General features: G+C 40.9%; 1 protein-coding gene across 2 annotated transcripts in view; it reads right to left on the bottom strand.

The window, feature by feature from the left end:
- Positions 1 to 668: 668 nt before the first annotated feature.
- Positions 669 to 16357, bottom strand: part of prdm5 (PR domain containing 5) — a 328285-nt gene continuing 312596 nt past the window's right edge. For both annotated transcript variants that reach the window (XM_060832359.1, XM_060832368.1), the window contains 2 exons: positions 14568 to 14672; positions 669 to 1384 (listed from right to left, as the gene is read on the bottom strand). In XM_060832359.1, the coding sequence (XP_060688342.1) occupies positions 1220 to 1384; positions 14568 to 14672 (270 nt within the window). In that variant the 3' untranslated portion in view covers positions 669 to 1219. The remainder of the gene's footprint in view (positions 1385 to 14567; positions 14673 to 16357) is intronic.

The raw sequence follows: 16357 nt of genomic DNA, 5'->3' as shown, positions 1-16357 counted from the left end.
GTGTCCCTGATGTTGATTGTATCCCAATGTGGAATACCTATATTCAGCATGTTTATACGATATTCCATTTGTATTTGATGATTTCAGTGGACAATGGTTATGAAGAGGATTTGTTTTTGCTCTCCTGCAAAAAACATACACATGCCACCAGCAGTCCCTTTTTAATGATGATCTAAACAAAGGCATGCATTTTTGTTTGAGGCAGTCCAGGCTAAAATTTGAAGCAAAGACTTCTCAACCAAATCTGCCTAAACATAATACAAGCAAGTGTTTGTTTGATACAACATGGCCCACTACGATTAAGATAATGATGATAGGAATCATCTCCTCAAGTGCTTCAGCTACGTTAAGCTTTCAAAATTTGCTAAGTATTACATTAAAGCTTAATCTGATTATTCCAAAGATTGGTCAAAGTCAAACATCGATGCTCAGCGTTTGACTGACTATAAGGGAGTTTTGGTTTAGTTGATTGGGGGTTAGATTTCATTAATGTGTGCTTGGTGATAGAAAGCAAGAATCTAAGTACTTAAACTATCAGTACAAACAACATCAGAGCATAAAAATGTCAAATTACAGTTACAAAGTGGTAACTATATAAGAAATAACAGAAAATGAACCAACAAACTTAGAAAAAGGGAAAGAGAAGAAATGGAAGGCATAGAATTAAATTTCATTTTTCTAATTTTATTTGAAGAATACCAAGAAATATATATTTTGTTAATTTGTGCTGCTACAGTTATAAAGTTTCTTGTGACATAAATAACTATTATTGGTAAAAAGAAATGTTTCTCTGCCTTGCAGTACATGATCTGAAACCTGTAATAAAAGATTTCCGGCACAGGAGAACAAAATCCTCTGGTACTGTTTACACTCAAGAGTAACAATTACAAAGTGTCAGTATTTAATCAGTCAACCGTTACTAAAATGAAGAGTATACAGGTTATGGAAATTTTTGCATGATAGGTCCACAGTGGATTACCAATTGTAATTTAAACATATTTTGAAAGATGGAATTTTAAACTCTGCACATCTCCCATGCTGTCATTTTCATTAAACTAAAACATATTAGCTGTTGGATAATAGTTTGTAACTCAGACGTTTCTGGAGGGCAAAGTATTCCAGTAACACTGACATCTGCAGTCAACCACTGCACTGAGTAATAAATTGTCCGAGCTCCAGGAATTTTGAAGTTCTCTGATGGAATGTGAAAACTAGAGGTTCAACTGTCCGTCTCTCCGTGCACGTTCTCCATATGAACCTTGAGGTAGTCATTTCTTGTAAACTTTTTGTGACAGAGCTGGCATTCTGCCATTGGCCGATTTGGGTTGTGGGTCAGTTTGTGCCTAATCAGCATTTTTTTTAGGCTGAATGACAAGTCACAGACCTGAAATAATGAGGAAACAAAAGAGATCAGTGAAAGAAAGCGACCCAACATAACTTTGTTCAAACCCAATATAGGGAACAACAAAGGTACATTAGATGGTGAGTAGAGCATCAACGAATGAGTTTCAGTCACTACAATTGCACAGGATCTAAGAAAAAGAAACCAAAGAATGTTTTATTTCCATGTGCAGGTTTGGAATCCCAACAATTACGACAGGATTGATTTCTATCAAAATAATTCAGTGTTGCTGGTAATTCAGGCATTTTTTTTCTATTAATTTTGGCGTTTTTTAAAAATGAGTTTGCAGTGAGCACATGGAAAGACAACAAACTGTTTCTCGTTTTTAAAATCATTTGGTTGTACAGTGTTATAGATTTAATTCAGATACAAGGGTATGGTATGGGGCAGTCCAGATGTCTCACAGCTCCAGAATCCAGGTTTAATCTCAGTTTTGGGTCATAGTCTGGGCAGAATCATAGAATCCTTGCAGCCCAACAAGTCCACATCGATCTCCAAAGAGTAACCCACCCGGACCCATTCCCCTACCCTATTACTCAACATTTACTCCTGACTAATGCACCTGACCTACATATCCCTAGACACTATGAGCAATTTAGAATGGCCAATTCACCTAACCTGCACATCTTTGTACTGTGGGAAGAAACTAGACCACCCAGAGGAAATCCACTCAGACACGGGAAAAATGTGCAAACTCCACACAGACAGTCACCGAGGCGGGAATTGAACCCAGGTCCCTGGTTTGAGAGGCAGCAGTGCTAACCACTGAGCCACCATGCTGCTTGAGTTTACATGTTCTCCCTATGTCTGTGTGAGTTTCCATTGGGTGCTCTGGCTTCCACAGTCCAAAGATGTGCAGGCTAGGTGGATTGGCCATGCTAAATTCCCCTTTCATGTCCAGGGATGTGCAGGCTGGGTGGATTAGTCATAGTAACTGTGGGGTTACAGGAATGGGGTGGGGTCTGAGTGGGACTTTCTTTAGAGGGTCGGTGCAGATTCGATAAAACAAATGAACTTTTTCTGCACTGCTGCCATTTCCTGAATCATTGCTCAATTAAAATTTTGATGGGCGATTGACTGGTTGCAAGGAACAAATTGGTGTGATATTGATCAATACTGCATAGATGCTGATGATAAATTATTGTGTTTGAGGTGGGGGCAAGCAAAATGGATGGATGCTGCAATTCCTTTGCATCTGCATTCCAACAAATATATCTGTCAGTGTGGTAATTCAAACCACTTTTCCGTAACCTGAAAGGAACCTAAAATTCCCTCAGTTCCTTTGCAAGTTACTTGGCAAAAGTGATTGTTGGAGAAAATGAGGACTGCAGATGCTGGAGATGAGAGTCAAAACGTGTGGCACTGGAACCCGACAGCAGGTTAGGCAACGTCCAAGGAGCAGGAATGATGAAAAGCTTCAGCCTGGAACAACGACTCTCCTGCTCCTCAGATGCTCCCTGACTTGCTGTGCTTTTCCAGCGCGACACTCTTCGACCCCAAAAGTGATTGTTGTATGACTTCAAAACTTTTTAAAGTAGGCATACATATTGGGGATTAAATAACTGATTTTTTTTTTGTTTCTTTTCTTTCTGTAAGCTTCAGATGAGTAAAATATTCCAGACATATTTCTCTGGGCAATCATTATTGATGAGATTTATTTTACTCAAATTATAATAATCAGCATGGAGCAATAAACATTGCTTAATGCATTACTTAAAAAGAGGACTTTATGCGAACAATTATGAACTAGTTAACTCATTTGTTTATTATTTTATTTTAGCTATCGATATTAAATAAATAGCAGCTCTTAAAGTGGCATGAAAAATACGAAAGCATTTGAATTAACATTGATAGTCTGGAAAATCAATAATAAAATAGAGTACTATATGATTAAATAAAGATGATAGTTTTCAACAGTCACTTGTATAATGGATATTCCTATAGGGTAGTCTTACAGCTGTACATAAATTTAACCAGAGAGGTTCAATGCAGTACTCCTATTATTGAAATGATCAATATCTGCATCAAATATCTGTATCTTATGAAAACTGGTATCAAATATTTGCCACTGCAGTGATGATCTCATGGGCAAAAAGCAGCATTTAAGTCATAAAGAGGTTAGCTTGATTTCACAACTTTCAGATTTCCTCTTGGAGGCATAAACGTCCAGTTGAATTTACTACAAGTTGCAATATTGTAAGGAAATGGAAGACAGAACAGGCTGCACACAAATCAAAATAGCAAAGAGGGTCCAGAGCTTCCTGGCATTAGAGTTATCAAAGAGTTAAAGCGAAATCCCAGAAAGACAGGAATGGAGATCACATTTAAATATAAGCATGGGACTCAGGCATATGCATCTAGGAGGCAAGTTTAATAAGATGAAGAAGCTACTGTTCATTCAAAACATGTGGCTGAGTTTTGCAAGCAGTATTTTAACAAGCCCAAATCCTCTTTGGAATCTTTCAGGATGTTTCAAAGCATTTTACAGCCAATGAACTACTTTTGAAGTATAGCTAGTCCTGTTTGTTTTTTTATGGAAATATGGACAGCAAATGCACAACTAAGTAACACAAACACCAAAGCGCACAAACGATCAAATAAATGATCAGCTACATCACACAGACTATAGCCATTCAAGATGGCGAATCACCACCACTTTCTCAAATTGGTGTGAGACAACAGTTGGCTTGCCTACAATGCATATCCCCATGAAAGAGTTTTTAAAATGTTGATTTGATTTAAGGGCAATGCTTCAGGAGCAAATGTTTGCAAAATTGAGAGGATATCCGTAGGATCTTTCTCACTTCGAACAGAAAAAAATACCTTCAGGATTTAATTAAATGGGCCAAAACTTGGCAGATGAAATATAATGTAGAGAAATGTGAGGTTACACACTTTGGCAGGAAGAATATAGGAGCTGAATTTTATTTAAATGGTTAAACAATGCAGAAAGCTACAGAACAGGGGGATGTGGGAATCCCCATTGTTAAATCACAAAAATCTAACATGCAAGTTCAGTGGGTCATAGCGAAATGGAATGTTGGCCTTAACTTCAAAGAAATGAAGTGCAAGACTAGCATGATTTTGCTAAAACTATACCAAGCACTAGTCAGACAACAGCTGGAATATTGTAAACTGTTCTTAGGATAGACATACTAGCATTGACGGCAGTCCAGAGAAGGGGCATGTGGCTGATACCAGGTATGGTCTGGGCCTGTACTTATTGGAATATAGAAAATTGAGAGGTAAATTTATTGAAACAGGCAAGAATATTAGGGAACTTGACAGATTAGATACAGAAAGGTTGTGGGAGAGTCTAGGACCAGAGGGCATAATCTTAGAATATGAGATCATACTGTTAAAATAGCAATGTCAGGAGGGATTTCTTATCTCACAGGGCTCTGAATCTGTGGAAATTTCCTGCAAAAAGCTGTTGAGGTTGAGTTCCTAAGCTGAGTTAGATGGATCTTTTGATCGGGAAGGCAATCAAAGGTTATGGGGAACAGGTAGGAATGTGGAACTGAGATTAGGAGATCAGCCATAGTCCTAGTGGGACAGACTTGATGCCTGAATGGCCTACTTCTGCAGCTAACGTCGTGCCAGGTGGACAGATTATTACACCTAGCTGCATGAGCCCTTATCTTTTACATGAACTTTTGTACCTCACTTCATCCAATGACTTGGAAATCACATTGGGCACATATATATCACCATATGGTATCCTAAAACCAAGATATCATGTCACAGACTATCCTTGCAGGCTAATGCAGTTTATAATGTGTAACTTCCTGACTGAGAGGATCATGGATTATCACAAGTAAATGTCGATTTTCAATGCAAATGGCAACCAAATTTCAACCAATTTAACTAAATCAAGCACACTCATTCTCAAATTGTCTATGTGCTGGTAGACAAGGGTCTTCCCGATGAGTGAAGTGGAAACATCATTCCTAGAAAGGAAAAGAGCAGACCAATTGACAAAAGGTCAAGAAATGATATGCCATTGAGATTGCCACTTCCATGTCTCTGTCTGAGAGCTTTGAGGAGATAAAGAAAGGCAATGCCACAGTTTCCTTCCAGTTCAGCCTTGTACCACATTGTCCTAATTGCACCTTGTTCTTCATTATTCACGTCAACGAAATATACCCACAAATATACCCAAGCAAAGTTGTGGGCGGCACGGTGGCACAGTGGTTAGCACTGCTGCCTCACAGCGCCTGAGACCCGGGTTCAATTCCCGACTCAGGCGACTGACTGTGTGGAGTTTGCACGTTCTCCCCGTGTCTGCGTGGGTTTCCTCCGGGTCCTCCGGTTTCCTCCCACTGTCACAAAGATGTGCGGGTCAGGTGAATTGGCCATGCTAAATTGCCCGCAGTGTTAGGTAAGGAGTAAATGTAGGGGTATGGGTGGGTTGCGCTTCGGCGGGCCGGTGTGGACTTGTTGGGCCGAAGGGCCTGTTTCCACACTGTAAGTAATCTAATCTAATCTAATCAAAATACTGGATCAGACTCTGTGCATAGATACATAGCGAAATTAGCAATGAAACTGATTTCCTCTCCTGTTGTTCTGGCAGAATACCTGCTAGAACTTTCAGTGCTCCAGAACAAGCCAGCACTCGGCATAATTCTCAAAAACATTTGCGAATACCAGCACAGAGAGACAGATTACATAGAACACAGATGGGGGGGTGGCTTGATGAGGTAGCATCTGGTAAATGAAACAGCAGGAAGGAGGCAAAGCCAATGACAGGCCTGGAGGTGAACATGTTGATTCAGCTGTCATTCCTTTTTTGGTTAACCCTAGCAATGTGGTAAAAAGGGCAGTCAATTCAGATAAAGAAGACCAAAAATAATGACCCGACTAAACACTGCGTAACATGTTGTGAGCTACAAATCATCGGATCTTGTAAATGTCCCAAGGCCAAAATAGAAAAAGACAAAGGTGAGGCAAAAGAGTTAAGGGAAATAACAAACACAGAAAATGCTGGAGAAACTCAGCAGATCTGACATCATCCGTGGAGAGAAAAACAAAGTTGATGTTTCAAGTGCAAGATGATTCTACTTCTCAGAACTCTTGTTTTGAAGTTCTTCAGGCTCTGAAGAAGAGTCATACCAGATTCAAAATGTTAATTCTATTTCTCTCTCCACAGATGATGCCAGAAATGCTGAGTTTCTCCAGCACTTTTTGTTTTTTTTAAGATTTCCAGAATCCATTGTATTTTGTTTTTATTAAGGGAAGTAACTGCCATTAAAGTTGCTTCATTAGGTGTAGAGTGGATGTTGATCCTTAAAATAATTCTCTAAACCTTTTCTCACTGACTCTATATAATATCCCATTATGGAACTACACAAACACACAGTGCAGAACCCCTACATTTTGCAAAATAAAATTGTGCATAAACCATTTTATGCTTCCTTTACACATCCTGCCAGTTTTGACAGCTCATTTTAAAATTGGAAGAGTTAAAGAGGACAACAATTTTGGAAAATCGAAGGCTAAATCCAATTGCCTTTATTTGCATTTTTTTTAATATAGAAAGAAGCTCCCAAAGATTCTATGCAAGAGAATAAAATCTTGACAAGAAACCCATTCTGCACACCAGGAGACAAAACCTTGCATAGTCTGATTTCTCCAGTTCCCATTTGGCAGTGATAGAAAAAGAAATCTAAAAAAAACTTGTCCCAATGTCTTTTTTTTAAAAAAAGTCACTTACGTGGTATGTACATTTCTGGCAATATCAACATTTATTGCCCTTCTCTAACTGTCCTCGACAAGGTGGCAGTGAGCTGCGTTCTTGGACCACAGCACGTAGGTTCGCTGTGTAGCTTAGCAGAGATGCCGAGGACACCAGCTGGCAGCTCACAGTATTTCCATACATTTGTTGCCCTGGATATTCCAGGTGGCAGATGTTGCTGGTTTGGGAGATTTTGTTGAAGATGCCTCGATCATTCGCTGCATTGTATCTTGAGAATTGCTAGCACTGGCAGAGGACCTGAATACTGATCATGGATAGTAAACCAGCCAATTACTATTCCCTGAATGATGCTGAACTTCTTGCGTGCTGAATTATCTATGCAGAGTCCACTACATTTCCAACTTATGCCTTATAGATGTTGGGGAGACTGAGTAAAGAGATGAGTCACTTGCCGCAGAACACGCAATCTCTGATCTGCTCTTATAGACATAGTATCTATGTGATTGGTGAAGTTATGTTTCTGATCAATGTGGATGACAAGATGAAGGGTAAGGGATTCAGTGATGGCAATGCCATTGAATGTTAATGGGAGATGGTGAGATTCCCTCTTGGAGATGCTTGGCACTTTTGGCAGTTGAATGAGGTATTACTTGCCATTTATCAGGCCAAGCTGATGAGTTGGATCTTCTTTGCAATGTGGTGGACATTTAATATTTTTTGCTTTAAATGTGCGGGTGGTTGTTTTCAGCGATGACCAACACCCTCAAGCCCTTCAGTGAGAAAATTGATTAGATCACAATCCAACCAAACAGTCAATTAAGTGCTGTCTGTTAGGCTTGTGGCCTATCTGGAACCTTGTCACTGAAGTGACAGGACTGGACAATCAGAGGCCGACAGTCACTGGGACTTGGAGGCAGTTGCTGGAGACTGATGCTACTCAGATGAGAAGATGGGACTTTTGGGAAGTGGGGGGATAATGATTGTATGGTGAGAGGTATCGTAGTTTGAAGCCAAGGGCACCTTCTTACCCTCTGACTGTGCCTTCAATTGACCCCAGAATGGGGCAAGTGGAAGATTGCCCCACCCCAACTCAGCAGACAGAAAATCCTGGTTTGCCATTCATAAAGTCAGCCACTTTTCCCAGCTGTTGGGCAAGTAGAAATATCCAGGGTAGAGGCCCTTTAAATGTGACTAGTTAAGTACTTGATGGCCTCAGTTGGTGGCAGGACAGGTAGATCGCTTGTGGACATTCTTGAACAGAGCTTGATTTCTGATGTGCAGTGCGTACTTTTTCAATTATTTGTCCTTCCCACCACATTTATCAAGTGACAATCCCACCTTATTTGTTGAATAGCTTTAGAAGCATATAGCAATTATGTTATTCATAATTTCCCAACATTTTTCAAATTCTTCACTTTTTAACATCTTTTTCAGTTTTGTGATACTACAGATATGAGCGTCAGTAAGAAGCAAAGCCTTGAGACAGTTTCTGAGACTTTGCACCAGCTAACAGCCTTTCAATTGCAGACATGCACACTTGCAGGTCTGTACTAATGCTGCTCCTGATCTAATCAACAAGTAGCATATGAATTGCCTTCCGACAAGTGCCTGCTATAAATTGAATGCATCCACTTCCACGTTCGGACAACCAGTTAAGAACACAGAACAATGCAGCAAAGGAACAGACCCAGCGTCCCACCTGGTCTGTGCCGAACATGATGCCACTTGAAACCAACTAAATTACAATGCCGTAAGGAACACACAGACTCTTTACTGGACTGCAGTTCGCTTTTCACCACACCAAACCAATCACACCCCAAAAGGGACCGTGGTCAAGCGTTTCTGAAAACCAAAATGATAAGGCGTGCATCTTCTCAACCTACAATTTGGGAAACTGGCAGCACATCAAACAACTACTTATTGTTAAATAGAGTCAAATGTTCTAAATGTGAGTTTGTAAAAATAAAAGGGAGTGTTTTTTTTTCTGAGTTCTTCCAGCAATAGAAATAAATAGTCAGTGGGGAAAAAAAATTGCTTGGATATCTGCTTTGCATCTCTGATAACGGCGTTAATTCTGTTCAGGTCATAAAAAGCTTGGAATAAAGATGTTAAGGATTACATTGCTGAATGTAATGCATTTAGCTGATGTCGTAGTTCAGCAAGAGCGGTTACAGGGTGTTAAGAGTTTGCTCCGAGTTCAGGATGGGACTTGGACCCACGTGCACACTTGTGATGCAAAATCTTTGGCATTGGCACTAGTGTTACGGAGGAACCTCGATTATCCGAACGTCGATTATCTGCATTTCGGATTATCCGAACAAGACTGTAAGGTCCAGATGCTTGGCTAAACTGTGATATCCAGCATTCAATTATCCGAACATTCGAGTATCCAAACAAAATACTCCCCGCCTGTGTCATTTGGATAATCGAGGTTCTGCTGTACATACTGTGAACATGTGCAGTAACTATGCACAGCAGATAAATCATGACGTCAAGAAACATGGAGTACTACTTTGATATCAACTCTGTCATTCCAATGCACCAATCCCTTTTAAGCGCACACAGCTTTAAGGAAGAAGGCCATTACTGCTATCACCACCAGGACTCTGTCAGTGGATAGTCAACTACTTACAGGGTGCTGGAGGGCTTCTTATTGCTGCTGTTACAATTGGCACTTTCCACTATTGTTTGCAAAGAATGGCAGGGTGCACATTGCACTACTTTATTTTTGTTAATGTGTAGGTTACATACTGGTTGCTCTGGGACAGAGGTGCACTAGCTGGCATTCCCTTTACAAAGCAGCATGACCAGGAGAACAACCAGAGGCTGTTAGATGGTGCGGCAATGCCGACCACTCCCAGCTTGGGGTAGCTTGCAGCCACCTTTCTTTGACTGAATTATGAATAGCTAGGGGTGTTCATGGAGCAAATCATTCGCAGAATCTCAATAGAGAGCAATCGATCAGGATGCATCTTTGCAGCACTTGACTCTAACCACAGAACAGGATAAGGCAGTATTGTCAGTGGCTGTGCAGGTGATCTCAGTATGATGTTTTTTAAATGCAGCTGACACTTCAAGCAGATACAGCAGGTACAGGCAGTGTCTCACAGTCTTCCCTCCACTGTCCGCAATAAGGCAGTGGTCACTGAAGCTCTCTGTTCAACCAGAAATAAGTTCATTTCAGTCACTCTTTCCAAAAGATTAGCCGACAAGAGTTGAGCCGGTTTGCTCAGCTTGCAGGCTTCTCATAGCTGCTTTGTAATGCAGTCAGGTTCCGGCAAGAAGAGGGATCCCATTACCACAATGGCCAGTAGCAGCATGACCATATGCAGTGTCTCAAACAGGTTAATCCACCCTCTGGGCAGCAGTCAGGGTGCATGTCTTCGATGCCAGCTGCAGCTCGGATGCTGAAGGGTGGCCACTGGCTGACAAGGACTGTCCAGTGACAATGTAACTGCTGGCTCCAGTTTCCAACCCACGGACACAAGGTGGGCCCACTGCCTGACCAGGAGCAAACTGAAATGTATTTGCTGCCAAGAGCACTCTGGGCAACACAGTGGAGTGCTGTGATCTGCTGCATATTGCGCAGCTTCACCAGAGTCAGAACACAACCCTTAGTGGCCATCTCTCCACAGAAGTGAGGATCGGGAACAAAGAGAAGAGCAGCTGGATGGAGAGGGATGGAGGGGGAAGCAAAGGAAAGAAAATAAAAAGTTGAACATCCCATTTCTCCACCATTTGCATGTGGATAACCTGATTCGAGCGAAATGTCAGTGAAACTGCAAATCCACTTGCCCCCCACTTCACCAACAATCTCACACTCCTCATCTTTTCTCTGTCACTGACCAACATACGTGCCCTGGACTGCAACTGAAAATAAAAGCCATCAAAACGTAACCACCCCAAAATACATTTAGAACGTAATCACGTGATAATGAATAACAACAGAAACTGATCACTCCTGTCTATTCCCGTGTTGTGCACGTGTGTATGCCCATCCTAGTGCTCTAGCCCAGCGTTACCCCACTGACTGTAGCTGGGCTAGTGGAAGCCTGCTGCCTTTCACAGGGAGAGATTGGATAGGTGGCTGACAGACAATATTGAGGGCTCTGGAGGAATGCTCATGGCGAGAGTGTGATTATACTGAGGGGGGAACAACAGAGTTCCTCACAATGCAGTCACTGCCACTTCTCCAGGGCCATTCTAGTAATATGTGATGGGATACGATTGCCGGGTTACTGTCAGGACCCACAAGCCCTTTTGAACACTGCTCTCTGCAGCCATGGTGACAGCAGCCTGAACTTACACAGCTTCATTCTGAGCTTCTAATACTCCACTCAGATAGTTGGGGAACAAAAATAAATTTTTAATGCAATGGAAGCTGAGAAGTCGATCATCTGATGCCGAAGTGTATGTGCGTCCACAGCTGCGCTGCTGTAGTTAATCACCACTTCTGCACTGGAAAAGACAGCATTTAAACTCAGCACAAATGCTTGTTAAGTGAGTTCAGGACCATTCTGTGTTTTTCAACTGCTGGGTGGTTCCCTATTTACCAAGCACTTTGTAACATGTACCTTCTCACCTTCTTTATCACCTGCCCCACAGAAATGATCACCTGAGTTGTTTGCATCAAAACTCAGATGTAATCTCATCCTCTGGCACCAGCGCTATCCTTCAGTATTCTAACTGCAGCAAAGTTTTTCCTCGTGTCACACAATGTGTAGATCCAATTTTCAATATACCCTCGAAGAAAGATTCAGTGTCAATATCCAAACTGATGTTGGTCTTCCAGTTAGTACCTGCCGCCTTCAATTGTGCACTAACTTCGAGAAAAAGGGAGACCTGTCAGTGAAAGCTGTGCAATGTGCCCAATTAAACAAGTACCGAAGCTGTAACGCATGGATATGAAGCTTGCAGCATTGTGAGAGAGAAGTAAAGCATTTATTTGCTCTGGCACAAAGATACCATTCTGTCTGCATTAAGTCCAACATGTAGAGTTAATTGAACATCATGGCCCCTGCATTATTGTCAGTGCCTATCTAATTTCATTCCCAAACCTTGAGTTTACAGCACAGAGCATTCAGACAATCCAGTTCTAACTGATATGAAAATAGAAATAATATGCAGGCCATGCAGCAAGTGCGGAGAAGAGATACAAAGTTAAAATTTCTGGTTGCTAGGTGGAATCCTGTGGGCTCTCAGCCAAGCCATAATACATCTTCTCCAACTCAAGCAATTAGCTGAGCATAGCCTCACCCACTGGTCAATCAGAAGCTAGCTGCCCTTCTGCACTCAGCAGTGCCACTGGAGTGATGGTGGCTGTTACGAGTACTGCATGTATCTGAGATCTTGGATGAAGGATGGACCCACACAGAGGTGAGTGATGGTGAAGGGAACAGAGGGAATGTGATCTTGGGAAGGGGGTCATGACAGCAGGGTTGGTCAGCAACAGAGGCAGGGATTGGTTATCCTAATTCCCTAATGTCAAGTTCCTCAATCAGGCACTGACAGGGCAAATTAGCACTCCAGGCCACTCTAATTACATTCACAAATAGAGTCTTGTTAGATGAAAATGGTAAACATATCGATGAGGTGTGTACCTGGTGAGGTAAACTCCTTCCTCTGAGCTCTGGCACACATGTCTTTGGCATCATCTCACAAGATTTCTGAAAAGAAAGGGACTTATAGGTGGCACAGTGGCTCAGTGGTTAGCACTGCTGCCTCACAGTGCAGCGACCCAGATTTGATTCCAGCCTAGGGAGACTGTCTATATGGAGTTTGTACATCCTCTGTGTGGGTTTCATCTGGGTGCTCCGGTTTCCTTCCACAGTCCAAAGACGTGCCATGCTAAATTGTCCATAGTATCCAGGGATGTGCAGGCTAGGTGGATTAGCCACGGGAAATGCTGGGTTACAGGGATGGAGTATGGGATTGAGTCTGGTTGGGATGCTCTTCAAACAGGCGGTGTCGACTCAATGGGCAGAATGGCCTGTTTCCACACCAAGGTTTCTATGATTCTACTCCTGCAATGTTCAGCATCTTTGTGACCAGAGGCCACAATCCCTGCAAACAAGCCCCCACTATCCATGGGTGATGGGCAAAGGTTGAGTGTTGCTTCAGAACATTTCAGCTCTTTCTATTTCCATTTATTTTACTTCTGTCTAACAGACAAATTCATGGTCTTGTTAGAGAAAGCAAAAGAATGACTTGGAAATTCTCAATGGCAGACTTGTATACTACTTGGGTGAGGTCAATGAAATCACTATTTCATGTAAGCTTCTTGCTATATAACTTCCACATTTTTAAAAACATACAGTTTCCTTTAGCACAAAAGGTAGACAACAAATCTGAAGAGTTAACGGATAGATCATTCAGGGTATTTGAGGTTGTAGTCTCTAGCATTAATGTAAGTCTCTCATGAAGTACATGCCTCGCTGATTTTAATTGTGCATTAAAAGCCTTGCTGACAATGGCAATAATGGTACTTGTCCCATTATGAATAAATGGAAGTACATGACTAAACAAAACCCATCAGATAATGAAAGGTTGGTAGAACGTAAGTTTTGTCTTATACTTCTGTGTGTCAATGTAATCATAAACAGTTGTTCCATTTCAAATCACGTATTTAGATTTGGCTCCCCGGGTAATTAGGATCAAAGTTGCAGCTACACAATCAGCAACAAATTCAAGTTTAATGAGAGCCTTTAATGAATGTTGATGTAACAATACATCCTGCTGAGAGAACACAATTTATTTTGGCTTCAGTACTGGGAACATGTAGATTGCATACAGTCCTTTCATGTTTTACATTAACTGAAGAGAATAACTAACACGACTTTGTGAAGTCATCTAATGTCACCTATTCATTATATATTTGAGATGAAACATTTACTAATCCTTTCAAGCTGAGTTAGTTTACTTTCTTGATTGAATCTGCAAATAAGTTAAAGTACTGAATAGCAATCTGGATATTGCCAGCCAAAAGCTTCTTCACTTGCATCACCAACAACAAAATAATTTATCAGATTCATCTGGTACAATATAACATCCGAGAATCATAACTTAGAGTACATTTTTAATCTTAATTTTATGACGTGACATAGTTGCACAGAATCTTATCAACAGTTAACACGCAATTCACATAAATTGGAAAAGTCACCGGCCAGATTCTGAGATGAAAGGAATTATTGAGGACAGTTCTGGGAAATGATGCACCATGTTTAGCATGTTCAAGACAGAAATCCATAGACTTCCGAATGCCAATGAAATCAAAGGACATGGAAATAGCGGGTAAAAATAGCATCGATGTAGATGATTTGCTTGGCTGGACAAGCAAGTTTGATGGACCAAATGATCTACTTCTGCTCCTACTCACAATGTTCATATCTGATTCATTATATACTTGGAACAAGTGCTTATTTGATTGTTAGTAGTATGATCAATGTTCTAAAATTAGACTGAGCTACTTACATCACACTGGAATGGTTTTTCTCCTGTATGAGTCCTCATATGTTCATCCAGGCCCCTCTTCTGACTAAAAGCCTTGTTACATTCTGAGCACTGGTAAGGCTTTTCCTGGGAAAACAAAACATGACAATAGAAAAAGTGCGAGTGAGTCAATGCAGAAACCCAGCATAACTGAAGAGGTACTTGTTGCAGAGAATGATGTGCTTTATATTCTTTTGAAGGGGTTCAGCCTGTGAAAAATTGTTAACTTGATTGCAACAAAGTCAGTAAAGGCTGAGAAAATCAAGTCTTCCAGGTTTCCTTATCATCACCCATCAGTAATTTAATAAAGCAGTTATGTCTGCCATTGGAGGAATTTCTTCAGTTTATCCTGTTCTGTATAATACTATAGATTAGATTAAACAAAAAAAACCCACCTGTTTTACACATGCACTTAATTTACTTTAAATTCCAAGGCAATGCATATTTATTTACAGTTTCAATTTCTACTCAAAAGTTCAAACATTAAAAAAATGGCTTAATACCATAGACATACAGAGTATGAAATGATATAGTCACAAAGATCCTATTACATTGATGTACTATGGTTAGAGATCACTTTAAACATTTATTAAGTGTGTGCTCTTCGAAACATTTCTTCAGACTTAACAAAAACAACTTGGCTAGAAAACCAGGAATTGTAAATATAGAAACATGTTACAGGTGATTTAGGAGTTCTTAAACTTATTCTTGGGGTATGAGTTATGTGAACTTTGTGTTATTTTCGTGAGTGTCTGAGATGTCAAATGAAGCAGTGAAGGAGTTTCTCAGGACAATGCCATTACTGATAAAAGGCAGGCATGACCCTCTAGAAATCAAAGTCACTTTAACAAGTGGTGTTTGTTGATGGTTGTTAAAATAATTTTTAAAAGGCCAAAGATCTTCTGATAACACAACAGATAAAGGTTGAAAGTAGTTGAAACATGAAAAACTGAAAGGAACCTCTTTCAACCTGAATGTTGGGGGAAGCTTGCTGTAAGGAATTTGCTTGTCCTATTTGTTGTGCCACAACAGTGGCTACAACTCAGAAGCACTTAATTAACTGGAAAGGTGTAGGATATCCTGAGATTGTAGAAGATGTTAATGAATGCAAGTTATTTATTTCTTTGCAATGAAATGACAAATGCTACAATCAGTTTCATCAGGTTCCCAGCTATGGAGGGGAAAATCAGCCAGCGATTACTGCTTAAAAGGCATTTGAAAACCTTTGGGTAAGGATAGCATTAAAACTCATCAGGGCTGATCTTCCTCATCCTGCCTCGCACCCATGTGAAGTAGACAGCCAACATTCATTCTCTAAGCTCATCAATAACAGCTTCCACAACACTGCAGACAGCACCTTGTAGGTTTGGAATCATAGGGGAAATTGAGGACTGCAGATGCTGGAGATCAGAGTCGAGAGCGTGGTGCTGGAAAAGCACAGCAGGTCAGGCAGTATTTGAGGAGCAGGAGAATTGATGTTTTGGGCATAAGCTCCATAACCACCTGATGAAGGAACAGTGCTCTGAAAGCTAATGCTTCCAAATAAAGCTGTTGAACTATAACCTGGTGTTGTGTGATTTTTAACTTTGTACACCCCAGTCCAACACCAGTACCTCCTAATCATGAAATTATGGAGCCACATGGTAAACGTGGAATTGTGGAATGCCTACAGCACAGAAACAGGCCATTTAGCCCACCAAAGAGTATCCCATCCAGACCCAGACCCACCCCACTCTCTATAAGTCTGTATTTCCCATGGCTAAGCCACCTAG

Source organism: Hemiscyllium ocellatum, chromosome 1 (assembly GCF_020745735.1).
Source record: "Hemiscyllium ocellatum isolate sHemOce1 chromosome 1, sHemOce1.pat.X.cur, whole genome shotgun sequence".
In the NCBI taxonomy this organism is placed as follows: domain Eukaryota; kingdom Metazoa; phylum Chordata; class Chondrichthyes; order Orectolobiformes; family Hemiscylliidae; genus Hemiscyllium; species Hemiscyllium ocellatum.
Note: the sequence above shows the minus strand (reverse complement) of the source record. Positions and strands in the feature narration are given on the sequence as shown.